Genomic DNA, 20619 nt, shown 5'->3' on the forward strand with positions numbered 1-20619 from the left:
AAACAGTTTGTAGAATTAATTCACCAAAACAACAAAAACTATAAAATTCATTACCGATCCTCTATTAGAGATGTGAAATTTGGAGTGCCTCAGGGGTCCATCTTAGGCCCTTTATTATTCATTTGTTACTTTAGAGACTTTCCCCAACTCAGTGACTTGAGTGAACTTTGCCTATATGCCGATGATACTAATTTGAAAATCACTGCAAAATCAAATGATGAAATTGAACTTAAGGCAAATTCCGATATAGCAGTTTTAAATAATTTTTTTAATTCGAATAATTTGCTTCTTAATCCAGATAAGACAAATTTCATTAGTTTTCAAACTCGAGAATTAGGTGATCAAAATAAACCAATCATCAGACTCGAGAACACAGAAATTCTAAGTATGGACAACATGAAATTCTTGGGATTGGTAATTGATAAAAATCTGAAATGGAACAGTCACGTTGAAAAGTTACTTGCCAAAATCACATCGGGATTATTTGCTTTATCTAGATTGAAACCCTTTTGTGAAAAACAAACTTTAAAAGTTATATATTTTTCATATATCCACTCAAGTATATCTTTTGGGATTTCACTTTATGGTGCAACTAGTGATTACAATTTGAATTCTATTCTAAAAAAGCAAATAAAAGCTATTAGAATTATCTGCAATTTAGATTTTGAAACTTCTGTTAATAAAGAACATTTTAAATCGGAAAATATAATGACAATTTACGGAATGTACGTTTATGAAACAATTTTATCAGTAAAGGACAGACTTCATGATTTGGAACGAGTTGGGGATAGTCATAATTATTTCACCAGAAATCGGGAAAACCTTGCAATTGGCCACCATAGTCTAAAACTTTTTGAGAAAAAACCCATGTATGCGGGATCAAAATTTTATAATAATCTCCCAATTGAAATTAAATCAGAGACTTCCAAAACAATATTTAAAAATAAATTAAAGAGATTTCTCATCAGCAAGGCTATTTTTTCTTTTGAAGAGTTGAATAGTCTTTGAAGTCAAAAACAAATTCAATTTATGTATTTTTTGTTTAGACTTAAAAAAAAAATTAAGTTTGTAAAATTTTGTTTTTATTTTATTATGTTAGAAATGTATTTCATAACTATTAGGCCTAAAGAACTGTTGACACTATTCAATGTATTATGTACAGGAAATGAATAAAGTGGTTTTGAATTGAATTGAATTGAATTGAGCTGCGTACTACCATGCGCAGTAGTCAGCCACTTTATCTGGCCACATACTGGGCATGCGCTGCTACAACGCACCACCGAGCTGCGTACTACCATGCGCAGTAGTCAACAACTTTATCTGGCCACATACTGGGCATGCGCTGCTACAACGCACCACCGAGCTGCGTACTACCATGCGCAGTAGTCAACAACTTTATCTGGCCACATACTGGGTATGCGCTGCTACAACGCACCACCGAGCTGCGTACTACCATGCGCAGTAGTCAACAACTTTATCTGGCCACATACTGGGCATGCGCTGCTACAACGCACCACCGAGCTGCGTACTACCATGCGCAGTAGTCAACAACTTTATCTGGCCACATACTGGGCATGCGCTGCTACAACGCACCACCGAGCTGCGTACTACCATGCGCAGTAGTCAACAACTTTATCTGGCCACATACTGGGCATGCGCTGCTACAACGCACCACCGAGCTGCGTACTACCATGCGCAGTAGTCAACAACTTTATCTGGCCACATACTGGGCATGAGCTGCTACAACGCACCACCGAGCTGCGTACTACCATGCACAGTAGTCAACAACTTTATCTGGCCACATACTGGGCATGCGCTGCTACAACGCACCACCAAGCTGCGTACTACCATGCGCAGTAGTCAGCCACTTTATCTGGCCACATACTGGGCATGCGCTGCTACAACGCACCACCGAGCTGCGTACTACCATGCGCAGTAGTCAACAACTTTATCTGGCCACATACTGGGCATGAGCTGCTACAACGCACCACCGAGCTGCGTACTACCATGCGCAGTAGTCAACAACTTTATCTGGCCACATACTGGGCATGCGCTGCTACAACGCACCACCAAGCTGCGTACTACCATGCGCAGTAGTCAGCCACTTTATCTGGCCACATACTGGGCATGCGCTGCTACAACGCACCACCGAGCTGCGTACTACCATGCGCAGTAGTCAGCCACTTTATCTGGCCACATACTGGGCATGCGCTGCTACAACGCACTATGTGCTGCGTACTACCATGCGCAGTAGTCAACCACCTTATCTGGCCACATACTGGGCATGCGCTGCTACAACGCACCACCGAGCTGCGCACTACCATGCGCAGTAGTCAACCACCTTATCTGGCCACATACTAGGCATGCGCTGCTACAACGCACCACCGAGCTGCGTACTACCATGCGCATCTCACATGTACCTTTCTATACCTTATTTTCCGACTCATAATGTGTTATAATTAACTTTAAGTCAATAAATTCACTGTAAATTCCCCAATATAAGAAATATGCCTATGTATTATAGTTTTTCATAATAAACGATAACAGTAACTATCGATTTCATATGAGAATAGAGAGCATTTTATCGTGATCAAGTGAGCAAACCACTAAGCCACATTAATTCACGGCCGCCTCGGTCGAATGCATTGGTGAAGGCCTTGGACTGGCGTCGCTTCCTCCCTTGGCTATTGTTGGAGACTGGCAATTATTATATTCTTTCATTTACAGTTTTTGCAAAAATGTGGAAAGAGTACCACTCTCTACAAAGGAACTAAATAGCTGTGAATTCGATTAAAAACAAGTTTGAGTACAACAATAGTAGTGGGGCTATTTTTTTTTTTAATTATTACACAACATATCCAGTTTTGAAGCTTTTTAACCGTCGAAATCGAATACTATCATACAATTTTAACTAATTATTTTTCGTTTTGATTTATATGCTACTAGACCATGTATTTGACGATTGAGATGTGCATTGTATAATTTGTACCCAATTCATGAATAAAATATGTCTATGTCAATGTCTAAATGCAGTTGTCAGACAAGTATTACATGGAATATGTATAAAACGAATTGTATATATAGATTTCAATAGTGTGTGTCCTTTGTGTGTTTTATAAAAGTTAAGTTATTTCGTAATGCTTGAATAATGGTTGTATCTATTGTATCAAACAACTATTCAATTCACTACTAAAACTGTATGTAAAGCGGTAAAATTGCAGTATGTGATAAAAACATTCCATTAACCAAACCTGTTACAGAATGTGCACACTAACATTTTACATCACGGGCAAAAACAAGTCGGATGTAATTTTGTCGTCTGATAAAATCTCCGACGCTGCAATTAGACAGCAAAAATTGCGAACAAACATTATTCAAATTACTTTAACGACGCGATTTACCACGGTATTCCTGGCTTTGTAATTAAGGACGTGTGAGTTTTAATGGACAAATCAGCATAATCGACGTCATGAGCAAAATATTGTAGTAATTACAACAAAATGTACCTTTAGTAAAATAGCGGTAGTTTTATGTTTCTATGCGATATCGTACTACTTCTCGACGACATTAGCTAAGTAAATGTGCTACTTTAGCAGTTGCGAAGTAAAATTCCGACACTATCGAAGTGCGTTAAACCAGGTTCTCATGATGGGCGACTCAGCACTCGCCAAGACCGACTCATTTCTCGTTCCGCTGGTCTGACTCTGTAGACTGCAGCGATTTAATGAACAACTCGGTAATCACTTCCTCCTAAACCTTCAATTTTGACCACCAAACCACAAGTTTGTTGCCAGCAAGGATGTAGCCAATGTTCCGCTGTAGCACACTTTGACATTTTTTTCTAGTAACTCTACTCTAGCGTACATTTAGAAAATGTCCGGGAACTGAAAATATTCCTGGTGAATATCGTATTGCTAGGCGACTGTTAAGAACACGTTTCCTAGAATTACATCAATAGAGTCTGGTTCAATCCAGGTATCAAGTTAGCGAATAGTCTACCACGAGAGTGCTCAGTCAGGTGTTAACTGACTGGGATTAACAGCTGATTTAACAAAAGATCATATGACTTAGCTGGAACGTCACTTGCACTTTGACAAAACATGGAATAGCAAATAAACTACAAAGGATATTTGTATTTCTTTTTTACTAGCAAAAATGTGTATGATAATTTACGTCAGCGCAAATAGCAATCGAGAAAACCATATTAATTATCCATACAACTTTCAAAATACCTAATTTGTATGTTATTTCGTGCAGTTGATGTACTAAGGAAATCGAAATAAATGTCTTACACTAAAGTTTTCAATTCATAAGAAATCTTTCAACGATATAAATGAGTTTGAAACCGTTGGATGGATTTACATAGTTTTAAACAAAATATAAGACAATTGGCCCCCAATAAGTGCATAAAATGCCCTCAATTATTACCTACTTCAATGAGTTTACCTATGTAATCAATTGCTGATTGTAGCCAATCTGTCATGCAACAACATCGTCACGAAAACATAATGAGAGACGTTAAACCGTTGTACGAAATAATGACACATCAAATACTAACGATACAAGCTTTACCATTGATTATATACAGTGTATAGTGTATAATCAATGCCTAAACGGAATAATCACAAGTACAGATTATGTTTAGTTATCAAATAGCGACCACCTCCATTGTAATCAAATTACTATATGTTCATACTGCAATTGGCGAGATTAAGTTTATTCTTTGCAGGCGAAAGTTCAACAATCCAAATGTAAAATCTCAAAAAACAAAAAAAAAATATTGTGTCTACTATTTCGAAGAGTGAAACCCTGGTAAATACCACTGGTATTCAATCGTTTCCTTTTATCGTGTAACAGACAAAAGACAAGTGACTGACGACAGTAGAGAAGGTAATGTCGAGATTATCATTACATAAACGCCAGTCAGTGAGGTGTGAGGTGTGCCTGGCAATAAACAGGGCGGCATTATACAGCTGCATGGCAATAGGCGAGCCTGCCAGTCCTGCCACCGCTGACTACTTGGCACGTGTAGTGGTGGTTTATGGGATAGTTTACAGCTATGTAACCTTACCAGCAGTTGTAGCTATTAGCTAAGTTAGTAATGGACATACTGGTTAGTGGTTTGACATTTAATTTAGATACACTGCACTACAGCGGACACCTCATTGCGTGTCCAGTTTCAGATCAAAATAAAAATTAATGTTTAATTAAGCCCCCTCTGTGTTTATTGTCATCGTTTGAAGTAATTATTTACCTAGGAACACCCCTTTAACAATCGTATGCAAATTCAGACGAAAGAATACTATACATATTATGTTCATAAACACTACAAAAGTCCATAAATAAAAGAAGCTTAAAATACTACTGATCAGTATAAAATTCTATATACGTTAATAACAGATTAATCATACAATGCAAGGAGATTAACACCGTACGAGAATGCTTAACGATAAATTAATCTACTCCAAAAACGCAACAGTTAAACAAATTTACAAAACACAGTTGGTAATGAGACAAAAAACTATTGGTTACAGCAAAGCATTGTTTAACAGCAGCTATCATATGAAAAACTAAGCGAGGACATAGGACATAGGACATAGGGGTTCCAGAGTGGCAACTTCGACTATACAGTAAGTAGAAAAGATATGCCTAAAACAGGATATGGGTAGGATATACTACAGTAAACGAAGTCAGATAGATTTTATGGTTACTTCTTTCCCGACTTAGAAATCGAATTGTAAATTTAAAGAGTTAGGTAGTTTGCCGTAATGAATGAAAATAACTCATCGTCCAAAGAAGTAACTTTACAGACCTGCATGCAAAAATCAACCTGCATCACAAGGAATACTTGATTCTGATTCAGTTATCTTAAATTCCGTTTGTGGCGAGTCCTAAGCTTTAATTTATTTGTCCGTGAACAGTAAGACTTCATTAATTACACGAAACCACGCGATCGTAAGAATAATACGACTGAGAAAGGAATTAACGTAGAATCGTGCTTTACCTTTGAGATATTTGCTCTAAAAGATTTTGTTTTCAACATAGCCTTTTCGCAGCAAAATGAATTACCACAGTATATTGTAACAATAGATGGAATACGGTTTAAAATATATTTACGTTTCGTAAATGAATAGATTTACCTTTCTAGATTCCTAATAGAGACCAGAACCTTAGATATCTGATCCCCTTTTCAAATATACAGTAATATGTGTTCGTTTATAATACGGAAAAAGTATTATTTTTCAAGATACGTAATAGTATATGCCTACATCACAATGTTGCAATTATATTTGTCCTTTCTATTTTCACAATCTGCACTTTTATTTTTGGAAGTAAAGAAATCAAGCCCTGTCACTAGCACAACTTAAGAATAGTAATAAATAAATATATTTTTAAATTTACAATATTTCCACCATAACATTATTTATAACATTATTTTTGGTAACTTCCTGTTTTAGCGAATTTCCCATATAGGGAATAAGCTATTACCGTAGGTCTCATGGTAAGACCTAGACCCGGGACCGATTTACTTTTTCGTTTTGAGGTCCCCAGAGGCCAAAAACACCATCCGTTCAAATTCATATATATATATATATATATATATATATATATATTTATATATGTGTCCGTTAGCGCGATAACTCGAGCAAAATTGATCCGATTTTGATGAAATTTGGTACAAACGTGTAAACCTACATTTATTCGAACGAGTTCGCGAACCAGCATAATCGGACCATGGGATCAGGGGTTTATGGGGGGTTTTATGGGGTAAAAATGGGTTTTTCTCATTTTTGACCCTAAAAACTTTAAATTTCTAAATTTCTCTCTAGACCAATTTGAAGAGCTAAAAAAAACAAATAATTTAGTATATTGAAGTTTTTTTGAATGTTCATTGACTACGGATAAAATTAAAAAAATTGTAAATTTAGAATTCCCATGTTATTCTTATGGAGAATAAATAAAACTGTTCTAGTTTGCTTGTTTATGGATATATTTTAATCAAATTTGGCAATTTGGCTTATTTCATACTAAGCTATCAATATTTCAATTGAAAAAACACACCTCAACATCTTCCCCGTAGCAGCAAACCTAACTACTCACTAAAATTAATGTGATTTAAATAGGAAATAAATCTAAAAATTTATAGGGAATATTTTAGTAGAAATCAAGCCGGGTAAATGGAAATTCGCTTAGTATGCAGGTTTGCTGCGACGGGGGTATTTTATATTTACTGTATTAGATTAAAGAAAAATATACTGAATTTAAAAACTAATTTATGTTTAAAAATGCAAACCAATGAAACCAATGAATGAATAGTGTAATCAGGGACTAATTACTATACAAGTTTAATAAACTATATGCGTACCTTCTTCACGGTTATCTTGATGTATCTCGATAAATATCAGGCTACATTATATAGGGAAACCAAACCCGAAAGGCTAGAAAGGTAGTGGTTAATTCAAGAGGTAGATAAATAATTTAAAGATTCGTTTTATGAATATATCACGTTTTAAAACTTTTAGTACTACATGTACCTGCTTTTGATCATGGGGCTAACATGGCATCTTGGGGAAACATTCTGCTAATTAATTTACACTGTCAAGTAATTTATTTTGACACTTATTAATTAGTTGCTTCACCCTTCCTCATTCGTCAAATCAACGTCCAACAAGCTCTACTACACAATTCGTTAACTTAAAGAGAGTCTCTTATTTTTCAAAGTAACACGAACAATACCAACACGACCCGTTTACACAATGACAGTATAAAACACTAGTGGAGAGGAGATGGAGGTTTGTGTTAAAAGCTAATGGACTAATGGTTTTCTCAATGGCGCAATGAAGGTCACACATTACATGGCGACCTGATACCCATACCTCGACTACACAATAAAGTTGAAAATAACAACTAGGCCTACAATTACTTTTCCTGATAGTATATATACTTATACATACTATATTTCCGTATACTGTATTTCGAATTCGCGTATATTATACACATACTAATTTTCACAATATTTTTGCTCATTATCGTAGGTACAAATTTTTATCATTATACAAACTGCTATCATTGTTTTTATTCAAGGTAAAACGGAAACAATTTAGTTTATTTATTAATTCCGGCTTTATGAATCCATCAAACTAACATCAGTCGGTTGCAAAAAATAACGAAAAATAACATAACTTAAGTTCCGGAGAGAGGAGGATGGTGCTACCGTAATTCTACATTAAATTCACACAATCTCATTAAATGAAATATTTAATAATTTAATTGGTACGAAACAAATATCAGAAAATTTATAACTTTCAGATACAGTAGTAATGTATTAGTATATTGACATGTAGCACGTTTAACTTTTTTTCAAAATATTATTTATAAAAGTTATTTTTAATAACCCAAACACGACAAAACTCTGATATCCCTTGCAACTGAAATTGTTTGATATCCACTGCATTAAGTTAATTTATTGTGATAGCAAGAATATTACTTTATTTGAGAGGTTTTTTTACCTCTAAAAAATTTAAATTGTTGTAAAATATGTTTTTACTAATTGCTGGAATCCAGTTTATTTCTCGAATAGCACTCCATACCACAGAAAAATACGGGTACTTTCCCCATAATATTTTTAATGTATAAAATAACTCTGATGATTGTAATGTATAAGATTACCAATACTGAGTAGGCTTGATCACATTAAGTGGGGTAATCAGTGGTTGACTGAGATAGAGGTATGTCTAGGTGCGGCACCGGTGTCCACGGTTGATTAGATCGTTGCAATAAGAGCTAACAAAGGTCAACCCGACTAGGAAGTAGTTTACTCTCGTGCCAAGGTCAAACACCCCCCCCCCCTCCCCCACACAGCTGTTCAACAATCAGATTGACACCTCCCCCACACACTTAACACTGCACTCGTAGAGCAAATTGTCTACAATGGTTTAACTAGAACTAGATTGTTATCATTATCATTACTAATACTCGCCGTGTTTAAGCTGAATTATGAATTCAAGGTGATAGTAGAGGAGATATAGGGTTTATGGTGGAATTAAGTTCTAATTGATGACGGTAGTTCATCGATTGTCTACCGAAAAACCTCATTATTACTGTATAACCTTTACATCTAAAGTAATACAAAATATTATTTAAAACATCGTATGGTTATTTGATACACGATTGACGACCAATAACTAATATTATTAGAGAATTGTATGTTGACCGGGATGTTAATCAAGAGCTTCTAGTTAACTGAGAACAACTTATGGTTAATTGAAAACTGCTGGTAAAACGAGAACTGATGGTTGATCCGATACTGTGGTTTTTTGTTAATTTAAAATTGTCACTTTAACAAAAAATCAATTGGTATTCTCAAGAAACCTAATAATGTTTTTATTTCAACTTTGTGTACGAACAATTTGTAAGACATCTAAACAAATGCATAGCTAGTTTGGAGAGTCATTATTATTGTTCATAATTTATCAATCAGCGTGTAAAACTCGCAAACAATTGATTTCAATCCAATAAATAACCAGGTTGTTTAGATTTATTAAATAATTTAAATATACGTAATTTATGACTTAATCTGGTATTTTTGTAAATTTTGAATAAGTGGGTCTTATCAAACATATCCCATCATTCTTCAATTGATGTTATTTTTGTAGGAGCTGGTTTATGGTGTATGATCGTTGCAATGGCACAACTATAGCAAATGCCATAGCATCTGGCCGAGGGTGCTCTACGGTCTACGATATAATGCAGCATTTTTGTATGACCCTTCCTACACTTACATTTTGAATTATTAATCAACAAAGTCAAAACAAATCTGTCCCCGGTCAACATCCCCACGTCCAAAATGTTGATCCAACAGTTGCTCATTCAGAAGTGGTTTTCAAAGAATTTGTGCTACGCGTAGGCGGCGCGGCCTTGGAAAATAACAAGCAAAGTCAAGTTCACAGCTCACGCTTTTGTACAGCGATTAATTATTGCATCCCTCCCCTCCCCCACCACTCACTACCTCCCCCGCTCTCGTATGCACCACTGATGCAACACAATTGCCGGATATTCCGCAACGGACGGCAAGTGTTGATATCTTCAAATGTTTGTCACATCGCTGCCGAGAACTAGTGGCGCTATCTTGATATGAGACGGTGTGATAAAAACACCTAGGCCTAACATAGAATACATGAACACTACATGGACTACATAAAGAAATGTTCACTGGCGCTACATAATGAATCGTGCGTGTAAAATCCCAAATTAATTAGTTAAACTATAATTATTTTATGGGATTTCATTTTACTGTCTTTTATATCCTAAATAATTTTATTATTTAATGTGTTTATTTATTTGTATATCTCTTTAATTTTATATTTTATACTGTAAAACAATGACAGAAACTAATGTTTGAAACAAATTGAAATAGTTTTGAACGTGCTTTTATCCCCCAACGAGTCATGCAATTTTTTATCAATTATAGAACAGTTATTATTACACAAGATACGGGGTTTACTCTGAATGTAAAGCTTTATTTCTCAAGATCTTGAAAATATTACATTCCAACCTGTGGAACTAGGATAATTGTTGAAGCTAACAAATTATTATAAAATGTATGTCCGCATGTAATAGTTTAATTTGTACACATAGACTATGGACCCATTAAGGTTATTACTATAATCAAATCAAAATATTATTTATTTCACCAAAATATTTACAAATTACACAATTATAACTCCGTACAAAAATGTTTTCAATATTGTTTAACTTTTTAAATAATATAACAAAGAAGAAAAATATTCCTGTATGTGGAGAACAGAGACGTTATATCTTATCATATTTTTGAAAAATTTAAAATAATGCCTTTTTTAATGGTTAATGTTTGTTTGCCTATGCTTATGTTTAAATATTAAAATTGTAATTGCGACTTGAGAAAACGAAATTTTTCCCCTTAAAAAACAAGAGTGTAGTGAACATCACAAAACGATAAGAATGTACATTTAGTTTCATAGATAAAAAGCTTCATAAATAATGACACAAATTAATTTGATTGACTCTTAAAAGTGGTTTTATATGAAATCAATTTAAAATTACTTTGAATCTCCAAATCATTACACTCTTTAGACGCGCCTATTTTTTTTAACAAGCTAAACAATTTTTTATCAATTAAATGGTTAATGAAATGTATAAATAAATTTACAAGTTCAACAAGGACAATATGGGCCTATAATAATTTTATTTTATTCACTAGCGCTTTCAGAAACTAGGTTTCCATCTTCAGGCACTAGTACACTGGTACAAAAAGTAAATATTTACTTGATAATTAAATTGTTATTTTATAAACTTTTTTAAAATTGTACGGATACTTCAAAACTAATTTTATTAATACCACTCTGAACCTTTTAACTGTGTACTCATCCATCGCGTCTACAATATTTTTATTTTTAAAAATTATCCTAACAAAATTTGTTACGCAAATATTTTTATACTACAAAACTTAAAATTTACCTCTGCCCCAGTGGTGGGCGGCGCTCTGTATTATCGCAGCTACAGACATCATTGGTTTCTCTTTCTTGATCATGTTTACATTTACCGTCTTTACCGGCTCCGCGGATCACATAGTCTATCGCACTGACCCACTAACCGGCACCCACTGACACACTTACCGACGACGGCGGCCGACGACGACCGAGCCGAGTCGAACATTGCCGAGCGACGCCGAACACTGCCGAACATGGCGTCACGACCTTGGTCACGCCGCGACACCCGCATCGATTATGACGACATATCAAGGGTGAGGTCATCGCTTAGGTGATGGGGATGTATTTATCACCACCCGCACCTACTATAATCGGATGCTTCGCTTGAAAAATTATTGGTTTACTAAAAATAAAATATAGAGAACTAAAATTAAAATCGACCAATTAACCAAACTACAACTACTGATTACAAGAAATATGACATTAATTTTTACTATATAAAGGGTTACGTCAATAAAAATATTATATTAATTTTTATGAAGACTATACAGAAAATGGATTTATTTAGCTAATAGGGAATTCTACAAACATGCTTTATGGCACATTAACAAGCTCTGCAATTCTTGTTCAAAACAACATTTCTGTTGGAAACATAGAAGAAAAACGTCTGAAGACAAATTATTTTGTAACAAAAACTAGCTTTCTTTGGAATGTTCTAAACTTAAAACATGTTTTGTACACCCTGGTAGGTATAGGCCTAACCTTTTTTTAAGACTTGTGGGTCAGAAGGCTTTTTAAAAATATAGTATAAGCACTGATTATGATAAGTACCTAGAATCAATGTTTTTTTTTTCAGTTTCATCGCAATTATAATCTTACTTAATAGTGTCACAGATTTAAGAATGTACTCTTCATTCTGTAATAGTAAAAAAATTCCCTCGCCGCAGCAAACCTGCAGACTTAGCGAATTTCCATTTGCCTGATTGGATTTACACTAAAATGTCTCCTTAAAAATATCAACAGGGAGGGTAAAAAAGTGTGTTTTTAAATGCAAAATGTTAAAAGGTAATGTAGTTTAATAAAAAATCAATGTATTTTCCAAATGTTATCAACATATGTTCATAAACAAGCAAACTACAACAGTTGACTCATTCTCCATAAGAATAACATGGGAATTTTAAAATTACAATTTTTTTGAATTTTCTCCGTAACCATTAGGCGCATAATAACGAGCGCTTCAATATCCTAATTATTTGTTTTTTTAAGCTCTACAAAATGGTTTAGAAAGAAATTGTGAAATTTTGTGTTTTTAGGGTCAAAAATGGAAAAACCTATTTTTACCCCATAAAACCCCCCATAAATCCCCGTTCCCATAGTATCATGCTGGTTCGCGAACTCATTCAGGTTTATCCCGCTTTAAACCTTTAAACCAAATTTCATCAAAATTGGACAAAAATTACTCAAGTTATCGCGTTCACGGACACATATATATACAGTATATAAATCTATATAAATTTGAACGAATGGTGTTTTTGGCCTCTGGGGACATCAAAATGAAAAAGTAAATCGGTCCCGGGCCTAGGTCTTACCATGCCACCTACGGTAATAGCTACTTCCCTATAGGGAAATTCGCTAATAAATCTTAGATCTTCCCTTTGCTAAAGAGATAAGTTATATTAAAGTACAGTTTTAAATGGGGTTCTTTTGTGGAATATTGTGTGTTTGGAAAACTTTTATTTTATTTTTGTGCTAAATGTTGTTTAAATTCATGTAGGATATATTTTTTCTTCAAAGGTAAAGTCTCAACCAGAAAAGACGGTTGTTTATCAACCAGAACAGCCGGTTGTTTATCAACTATATTGTTTTAAAATTGTCATGTTTATGTATGTCAATAACCTTCTTGTACAATAAAGCATTTTTTTCATTTCATTTCATTTCACAAACGTGTTGTGGAAACATGTCCCAAACACCGGTCATGAGCTGGACTGTACCTTAACTGAAGTCATACCGTTAAAAATTGCTCTACCGATTGAGTTAGATTGTTTCAACAGCCCAGATTAAGGCGCTTATAATAATACAGAATAAGATATGCCTAGATAGATTATGGAGCTGAATTCTTTGTAGTTTTGATGCGATTAAGATGTTATAGATTGTGTCAATTAAGAATGTGCAGTGTATTATTATGCTAGTGGTATTAAATTAATCTGAGATTAAAAACGTGTTGTACAGTGTTTGAGAGACTAATTATTTATATGATTTATAGTAACTGTAGGAAAGTATAATGTGTAACATGAGTGCAAATTGCCTTTGCTGTATGTAAGCATTTCTCTCATGTGCAGCAAAGTACCACTTCGCCCACTAGTTACACAAACAACTATTGTGTCCATGCACATTGTGATTGCCACTTTAATTTACACTATTGCCTATAGTATTTAAAAACACTCAATAGCCTAAATGGCATTTAACGACATATCCTATCATAATAGCAGGTTGGCTGAGTAGATAAAATGCTCGCCTAGTAACCAGGAGGGTCAGTTCAATCCTGATTCACAAATAAGGTCAGAAGATTAATTATTAATATTGAACTCCGCTGTCCGTTGTGATTTAGATAAATACTGGCTCAAGAGCCAGCTGATCTAAGTTACATCCCATTCACTCGTCACTCATTATTGTCTCATCCCATACATCTTAACATTCGGCGTTTTGGCATTAGAAAAGCTACTTGATTTAAAATATTTGTTATGAAAAAAAGACAAAAATGATTCCTCAGTCCCTAATATGATGCAAAGTCTATACACAGGTGGCCGTAGTAAAGGTATTTGAAAGGCACATTCATGTCCTCATTAAAAGTGAAAGTAGACATTTGATGTCCGATGTATGGCTATAAACAGGTTGGTACTGCTATACATACCTACATCCGGTCAATTGTGGACCAATACTATGGTAGATATGAAGCAACAATTACATAGCAATAACAAGTTAGAGTATTTGTACAAGGTGTACAGTAGACCCCCTCTTATCCGACCTTGCATTAACTGATAATTGGATTACCCATTCTCGCTCGTAGAATATTGCAGTTTGTTTTAACTGACCTTGTTTTGAGAGCAGTTCGGTTTAACCGCTGATTTTTAGGAATCTCGGAATTTCTGCTCCCACAATTGGCAATGGGAACAATACGCTAAACTCAACAGACCTTAAATAAACTTTCCGTCTCATAACGGAATGGTTGCTTGTATCTTTAATTTTTTGTTTTAAAATACTATATTAAGGTAGATTTGAAGGATCAATTGATATTACTATATTACAAAGGGTGTTAAAATATGAATTTGTATTGCCTCTTGCCTACGACAATAATTTTTCAACTGAATGTACTTAACTTTAGGCTACTGGGTTTTGGGTTTAATGTGTGACTTATCGTTAGTCAATGAGTAGCACTTCATTTTTTGAGTTTTTAGGGGTTGCCTGTTTTAATCTACCTTTGGAGTTAGGCTATCCGACCTAGGACCGGTCCCGTTAGGGTCAGTTAAGAGGGGGTCTACTGTACATAGAATAGAATATACTTTATTTCCATACATAGGCCTATACAATAACTCTGCTACGCCGGTGGCAAGCCTGGGACCTATTTTGCAATTGTGGTAGGGAAGAGAAGTCGGAGGAGTAACAACCCCGGTAAAAAAACCAGGGTCCATCTGGCTCCGGATGGTAGCGCCCTGTTAGGACCCCAACCTAGGGCTACAGGAGAAAACTGGCCAATGGCTCTAACAGGGGAAGAAAGCAATATGGTGAAGGAGGCAGAATAGCCTAGACCCCACTGCCTTGTGGAAGGTGGAAACCCTAAAGGCTACGGGAGAACGCCCAGACAGAAAACCCGGTAGACTGAGATCATAGAAAGAAGGCTCCCTTCATCAGGATCGGAGATAGCTAAATAACCTGCTTTCTCTAAAATTCAAACTATTAGGCCTACTGAAACCGCTACAAATGAAACAAACCGGACAGACAAAATGGCTCAGTCTTTTCGCATGAAAATACGGTCAAGAATTGGGATATAGAATGTTAGAGCAATGAGAGTGACAAACCAGAGCCCAGTAGGCCTAAATGAGTCCTTCGAGGAAAGAAAGTTTGGCTGGATTGGCCATATGCTAAGAAGGCCAAGCTACACCAATAGTCACCAAGCCCTCGAGTGGAACCCTCCGGGAAATTGGAAAAGAGACACCCGCGAAGAGGTCGGTCGACAAAGAAATCAAGGAAGAGGGAAAAAAAACTGGGGTGTAAATCAAGCTGATGGGGAGTAGAATCAAGAATAATGGAAGGTGTTTGTGGCGGCTCTACGATCCCCATGGGATAACAGGAATTAAGTCAAGTAGCCTAGGCATACAATGGTTCGATTTCAAAACTGGACCTAGCTGTTCCTGATCATTGGGCTTTAAATATGCCTAAATGATTCTGTCTGGCGAATTAAAAAGCTGATCTTAGGCAGAAATAAAGCTAGGCTACACAGATCATCTCATACCATTCTACAATCATCCTTTACTCATATTTGTGTTAAAATACATGCTCATAGGGAGTGTCCCCATCTCAATGATTGATTGCCAAATTGGGATAGGTACAAAAAGTAACCATGTAGCCTATTGGTAAAACAAAAAACATAACTTTGTCTGCATACAACTCTATAGTGAACGTACAAAAAAAATCACATTAAAAACTACATGTAGCCTATTGAGGTTTATGTTGCATGTTTTCAATCATGTAGCATAGGCTATATATAACTATGACTGCTGGAAACTTATGTTAGCCCAATTTATCTTCGATAATCATATCATATAAAGATTTTATCCATGCTTCATATTAGGCTCAGAGGCCTAGTAATAACGTAGGTACAAAAGGAAAAACAATAACAACCAAAGTAGGCCTAACCTGAAGTTAATCCAATCAGATTACATTTTTTACAGTAGCCAGAGATTTGATTTGCAAAAAAGCGACCATTTATTTGAATCTTAAAAAGAACAAATTTTAAGTTGCCGTAAATTTTAAAAACTAGTGCACATGTTTCTTAAATTCGAGCAATTGCAAAGTATTATAGGCGTTATATTTCAAAACAAATAACAGTCACAATTTCCGATGACTTAAAAGAGTCAACTCAAAGATAATGTACCGTAATCAATCACTCCACTCTAGTTATACAGTTAGGCCCTGGAAACTGGAAACAAACTCACTCTGAAAACGAACGCTCACTCCACTTAGGTTGTCAAAACTGAAAACGAACTCACTCTGAAAACAAATGCTCTTGTGTGTAGCCTATCATGTGTACGGTTACTATGAAAAGCTGTAATTAATACAAATTTCAGTATTTGTCTGTTAAAGTAGCCTAAACAAAATTTTTTCACAAGAAATACATTGGGATTTTGATGACCTGTGGGGCAAAGCCCGAAGACTTTTATTACCGGTAACATACAGGAATTAATTAAAGGGTTGTCTAAACAAAAAAAAAACATGGCTACTTAATTTTGACACATCATTTGTAAAAATCTGTCCATTCTTATCGGAGGAGGAGTACCGGTAGTGTTTCGTAGATCGCCTTCACGTATTATATATAAGGATTATAAGTTAAGTTATGCGATAGGCCTAGATGAATTCTTAAGAAATAAAACAAAAACCTAGATATGGCACATGCGAAGAAACCCTCTGCAAGTTGGCCAACCTCGCATCTCAGATTGAAGTGAAGGGAAGGGTTCGCTGTAAACATTGTTTTGGGCAAATCCATGAACAAGGCGTGTCAATTAGAGTCAGATAACTTAACTTATGACTGGCAACACCACTTTGGTGGTTAGGTATTTTTTGGACAAAATCTTAACATGCGGAGCTAACTTAAACTTAAACAAACTTAACTTTAAATAACTAAAGGCCCGAAACAAGTAACTTACCGATGTTTATTTTGCATCACAGGAATGTAAACAGCTAACAGCTTTCCTTTCCTTCAAGGGTTAAGAAAACCTAGGCAGGCACCGCTAGAACTTGGGACTCGCCCAAACCACCATCCAAACCACTCAATGCACTTAAGTTTGTAGGCTGATATGTTTTCTCATTTTATACACACTTTACTTAGTAATCCACTCAACAAAAACTTATTGTAGCCTACTGTAACTTAGCTTAAAAAGTTATGTTAACTTATTTTGGCATTCAGCTTTCAGCATGAAAAAAAAAACGGTACGTTAACCCTCCCAGTGTTACTTGACGAAAATTCGACAAGCAGCACACTTTGTGTAGTGTTACTTGTCGATTTTTCGACACGCAGACATCGTTTACGGCGAAGGCTCTATGAGTGACTGAATCGGATTGAACTGGATCGAGTTAGGTATCGTTCTTTCCGTAATATTCTAAGCTTTCTCCAGAGGTCTGTCTCAGCGCTGTATGTTCTGTGAGCCGATCGTAATTGTAGCAGACAGCTGACGTGCGTGTATTTGTAAACAGCTAGGTTACCCTCGGACCGATGACTGATGTGTTTTATTACGTTTATCATTGTTTTAGTGTTAAAAATCAAAAGTAGTGATATACGTGGTGCATTATAAGAAGATTTAAGTGGTTTTGAAGTGCTGGTTGATGATCCTGAAGAAGTAGGTAGTGATATTGATGTAAATTATCAGCCAGATTCCTAGCTATGGTTAGGCTATGCATTCTTAGCTAAACGCTATGTACTGAAATCTGTTTTTTGCCCATAACTTATTTATTTGCAAATCTACTTCCTTATATTATTATATATTTGTAATCCTCATAAAATTTAGAACAAAGTGGCTATTTTCAAATATTTATAGGCCTATAATTTATACAATTTCATTGAGCGCAAACTTATTTTTTTTTTTAGGCTAATTTTCGAAATTATATTTTTTTTACCTAAAAAAATTTTTTTTTGAAAAAATGTTCCTTATGTTTTATATATAATATTGAAGCCCATGATTTTCCAAACAAAATGGTATATATAGAACATTAGAATTAACATTGTTTTAAGCTTCTCAGATCCGTTTTAATAAAACCTTGCAAATGCGCCAAAAATAGGTGGACATTAAGGCCTAAACTATGGACACTTGGAGGGTTAAGTAGCCATTTAAAATAAATTTACACCTCAATCAATAAAAAAATTTAACTTTTAGTTTCGTAGCAAGGCTAGCAGTAAGTTAGCCCTAAGTTTAGGATGCCTAACTTATGTCTTTATGTTGAGGTAACTTAGGCTAAGCTTTTAGGCGTTCTCATATTTATTAGTAGCCTAAGTTAGACCTAACTAAACAATAGAGATAATAGGTTAGTTCTATGCAATAACATCATGCTTGGGCTAGTCTAGACTTATGTGTGTAAATCAAGTGGTAGGCCTATAGGCCTAAAACTTATTGGAGCTTAACCTTAAAAGAACAAAATGTAGAACACACATACCTCGATCAGATGCGTCCATTTCCATTAGGCTGGTTTTTAAATTTCAAAATGATGACGGGATAACACAATACTACAATATTACTAATATTTAAATCCACACAACGTTTACTTCTATCGGTATAACATCAGCACTTGGCCCACTTTCTATTCGAGAGAAAACATGGCTGAGCAGTAACACAACTATTATTCAAGGTCGATGAACTGAATTGGTGCTCGGTTTCAATTGAAGACAACGACTTTTCCTAACCTATAATGCAAATGCAACAGGATTAAATTTATAAAAACACTAGGCCTAAATTGAAAAACTTTCGGTATATAAACAAACGTAGATTTAAACGAATCAATAGATTAGTTTAATGCATCAATACAGACGGTTTTCCATTCCACAAACAAACAACAATTAATATGGTTCCATGGTTGCATGGTTCAGTTCAGTTCAGTTCAGATATTTGATCAATCCAATCCAAATCCAACTCGCAACAAAATAATATCTAATTATAAACTCTTACCATAGATTAAACATACTTCTATCTACATTCCAGAAGTAGGAGACATGAAATAGATTGTTTTCAAATTCTACAGCGATGATTTTTCATGGCAAATACCGCAAATTCCCCATATAAAATTATGAATCATAATCATAATTATAATAATAATTATAATCATAATTATAATAATAATTATAATTATATCATAATTATAAAATTATGAATCATAATCTGAACGGCATGTAAAGATTCTAATCTAAAAGTTATAAGGCATATTCTCCAGGCATCATGGTTCATTAATAACGTATAGTGCTTCCAGGGACAGTCAAACCAGTGACTTAGTCAGATTCCAAAGTATATGGCACCCTTGGCGAATAGTACTGTGCCGTACCCCCAAGGGGGGTCTGGGGGGTCAACCCCCTCGCCCTCATCCAAAGAGATGAAGGTCTGGTATTTTGCAATTAATTTTAGAAGATAACTTCTTGATTAGCATTGTACGTGTTATTAAATTCACGGAAAGTAAATAAAAAGAAACGTCTTATAACACTTAAAACATATATTTACGCTTATACTGTTACTCACAAAACGGCCATTCAACTATTGGGTCTGATGCTGCGATTGGAGTGTCCCCACTTACCATCTTTTTTTATTTACCGTCTTGTAAATAACAGGATACGCGTAAATATATGTTTTAAGTGTTATAAGACGTTTCTTTTATTTACTTTCCGTATTTTATTTTTTAAGAGGTTGGCGGCCTCTTTCAACCTTGCATTTGCCCGTCCACTAGACTATACAGATCTGTGCGTGGAACGTATCCAGCAAAGCAAGGGGTGAGCCGATTCAGAACGAACACACGAAGGTGAACTGTACTGATAAATTTTAGTGGCAGTGACCAGGATTCGAACCCACGACATCACTGCCTTGGGCCCGAAGTCCGTGATGCTACCAACTGAGCCTTCGACTCACCAAAGCATATTTTAGAAGCAAATTGTAAGTTTTGCGTGTTTTAGCAAGTTGGAATACCAAAACTAAAAATGTGTTTTTATCAATTGTTATACCTTATTTATCATAGAACAGAACAGTATCGGTTAAAATTGGGATGTGGAAAGCGAAAAGAGACCTCTTGTCGGCGACGCAAAATTTTCAGTACCACCGATATAGGCCCTAAGTAAATAAGGTCGAAAATATCGAAATTCGGGTTTTTATCGATTGTTATACCTCATATTTATCATAGAACAGGA

The 20619-nt window shown here is 35.3% G+C and overlaps 1 protein-coding gene across 3 annotated transcripts in view; it reads right to left on the reverse strand.

The window, feature by feature from the left end:
- The window catches only part of LOC128999268 (retinoic acid receptor RXR-alpha-B-like), a 53598-nt gene extending 34333 nt beyond the window's left edge, over nt 1-19265 (reverse strand). For 2 of the 3 annotated variants that reach the window (XM_054425664.1, XM_054425663.1), the window contains exon 1: nt 11497-11651. In XM_054425664.1, the coding sequence (XP_054281639.1) occupies nt 11497-11569 (73 nt within the window). In that variant the 5' untranslated portion in view covers nt 11570-11651. Of the gene's footprint in view, nt 1-11496; nt 11652-18890 lie in introns of those variants that run through there. The other variant, XM_054425665.1, reaches the window with a different exon arrangement.
- Nucleotides 19266-20619: the final 1354 nt, after the last annotated feature.

The sequence above is a fragment of the Macrosteles quadrilineatus genome, unplaced genomic scaffold, assembly GCF_028750875.1.
Source record: "Macrosteles quadrilineatus isolate MER2022 unplaced genomic scaffold, UCM_ALF_1.0 Scaffold_8__2_contigs__length_117827958, whole genome shotgun sequence".
Classification (NCBI taxonomy): domain Eukaryota; kingdom Metazoa; phylum Arthropoda; class Insecta; order Hemiptera; family Cicadellidae; genus Macrosteles; species Macrosteles quadrilineatus.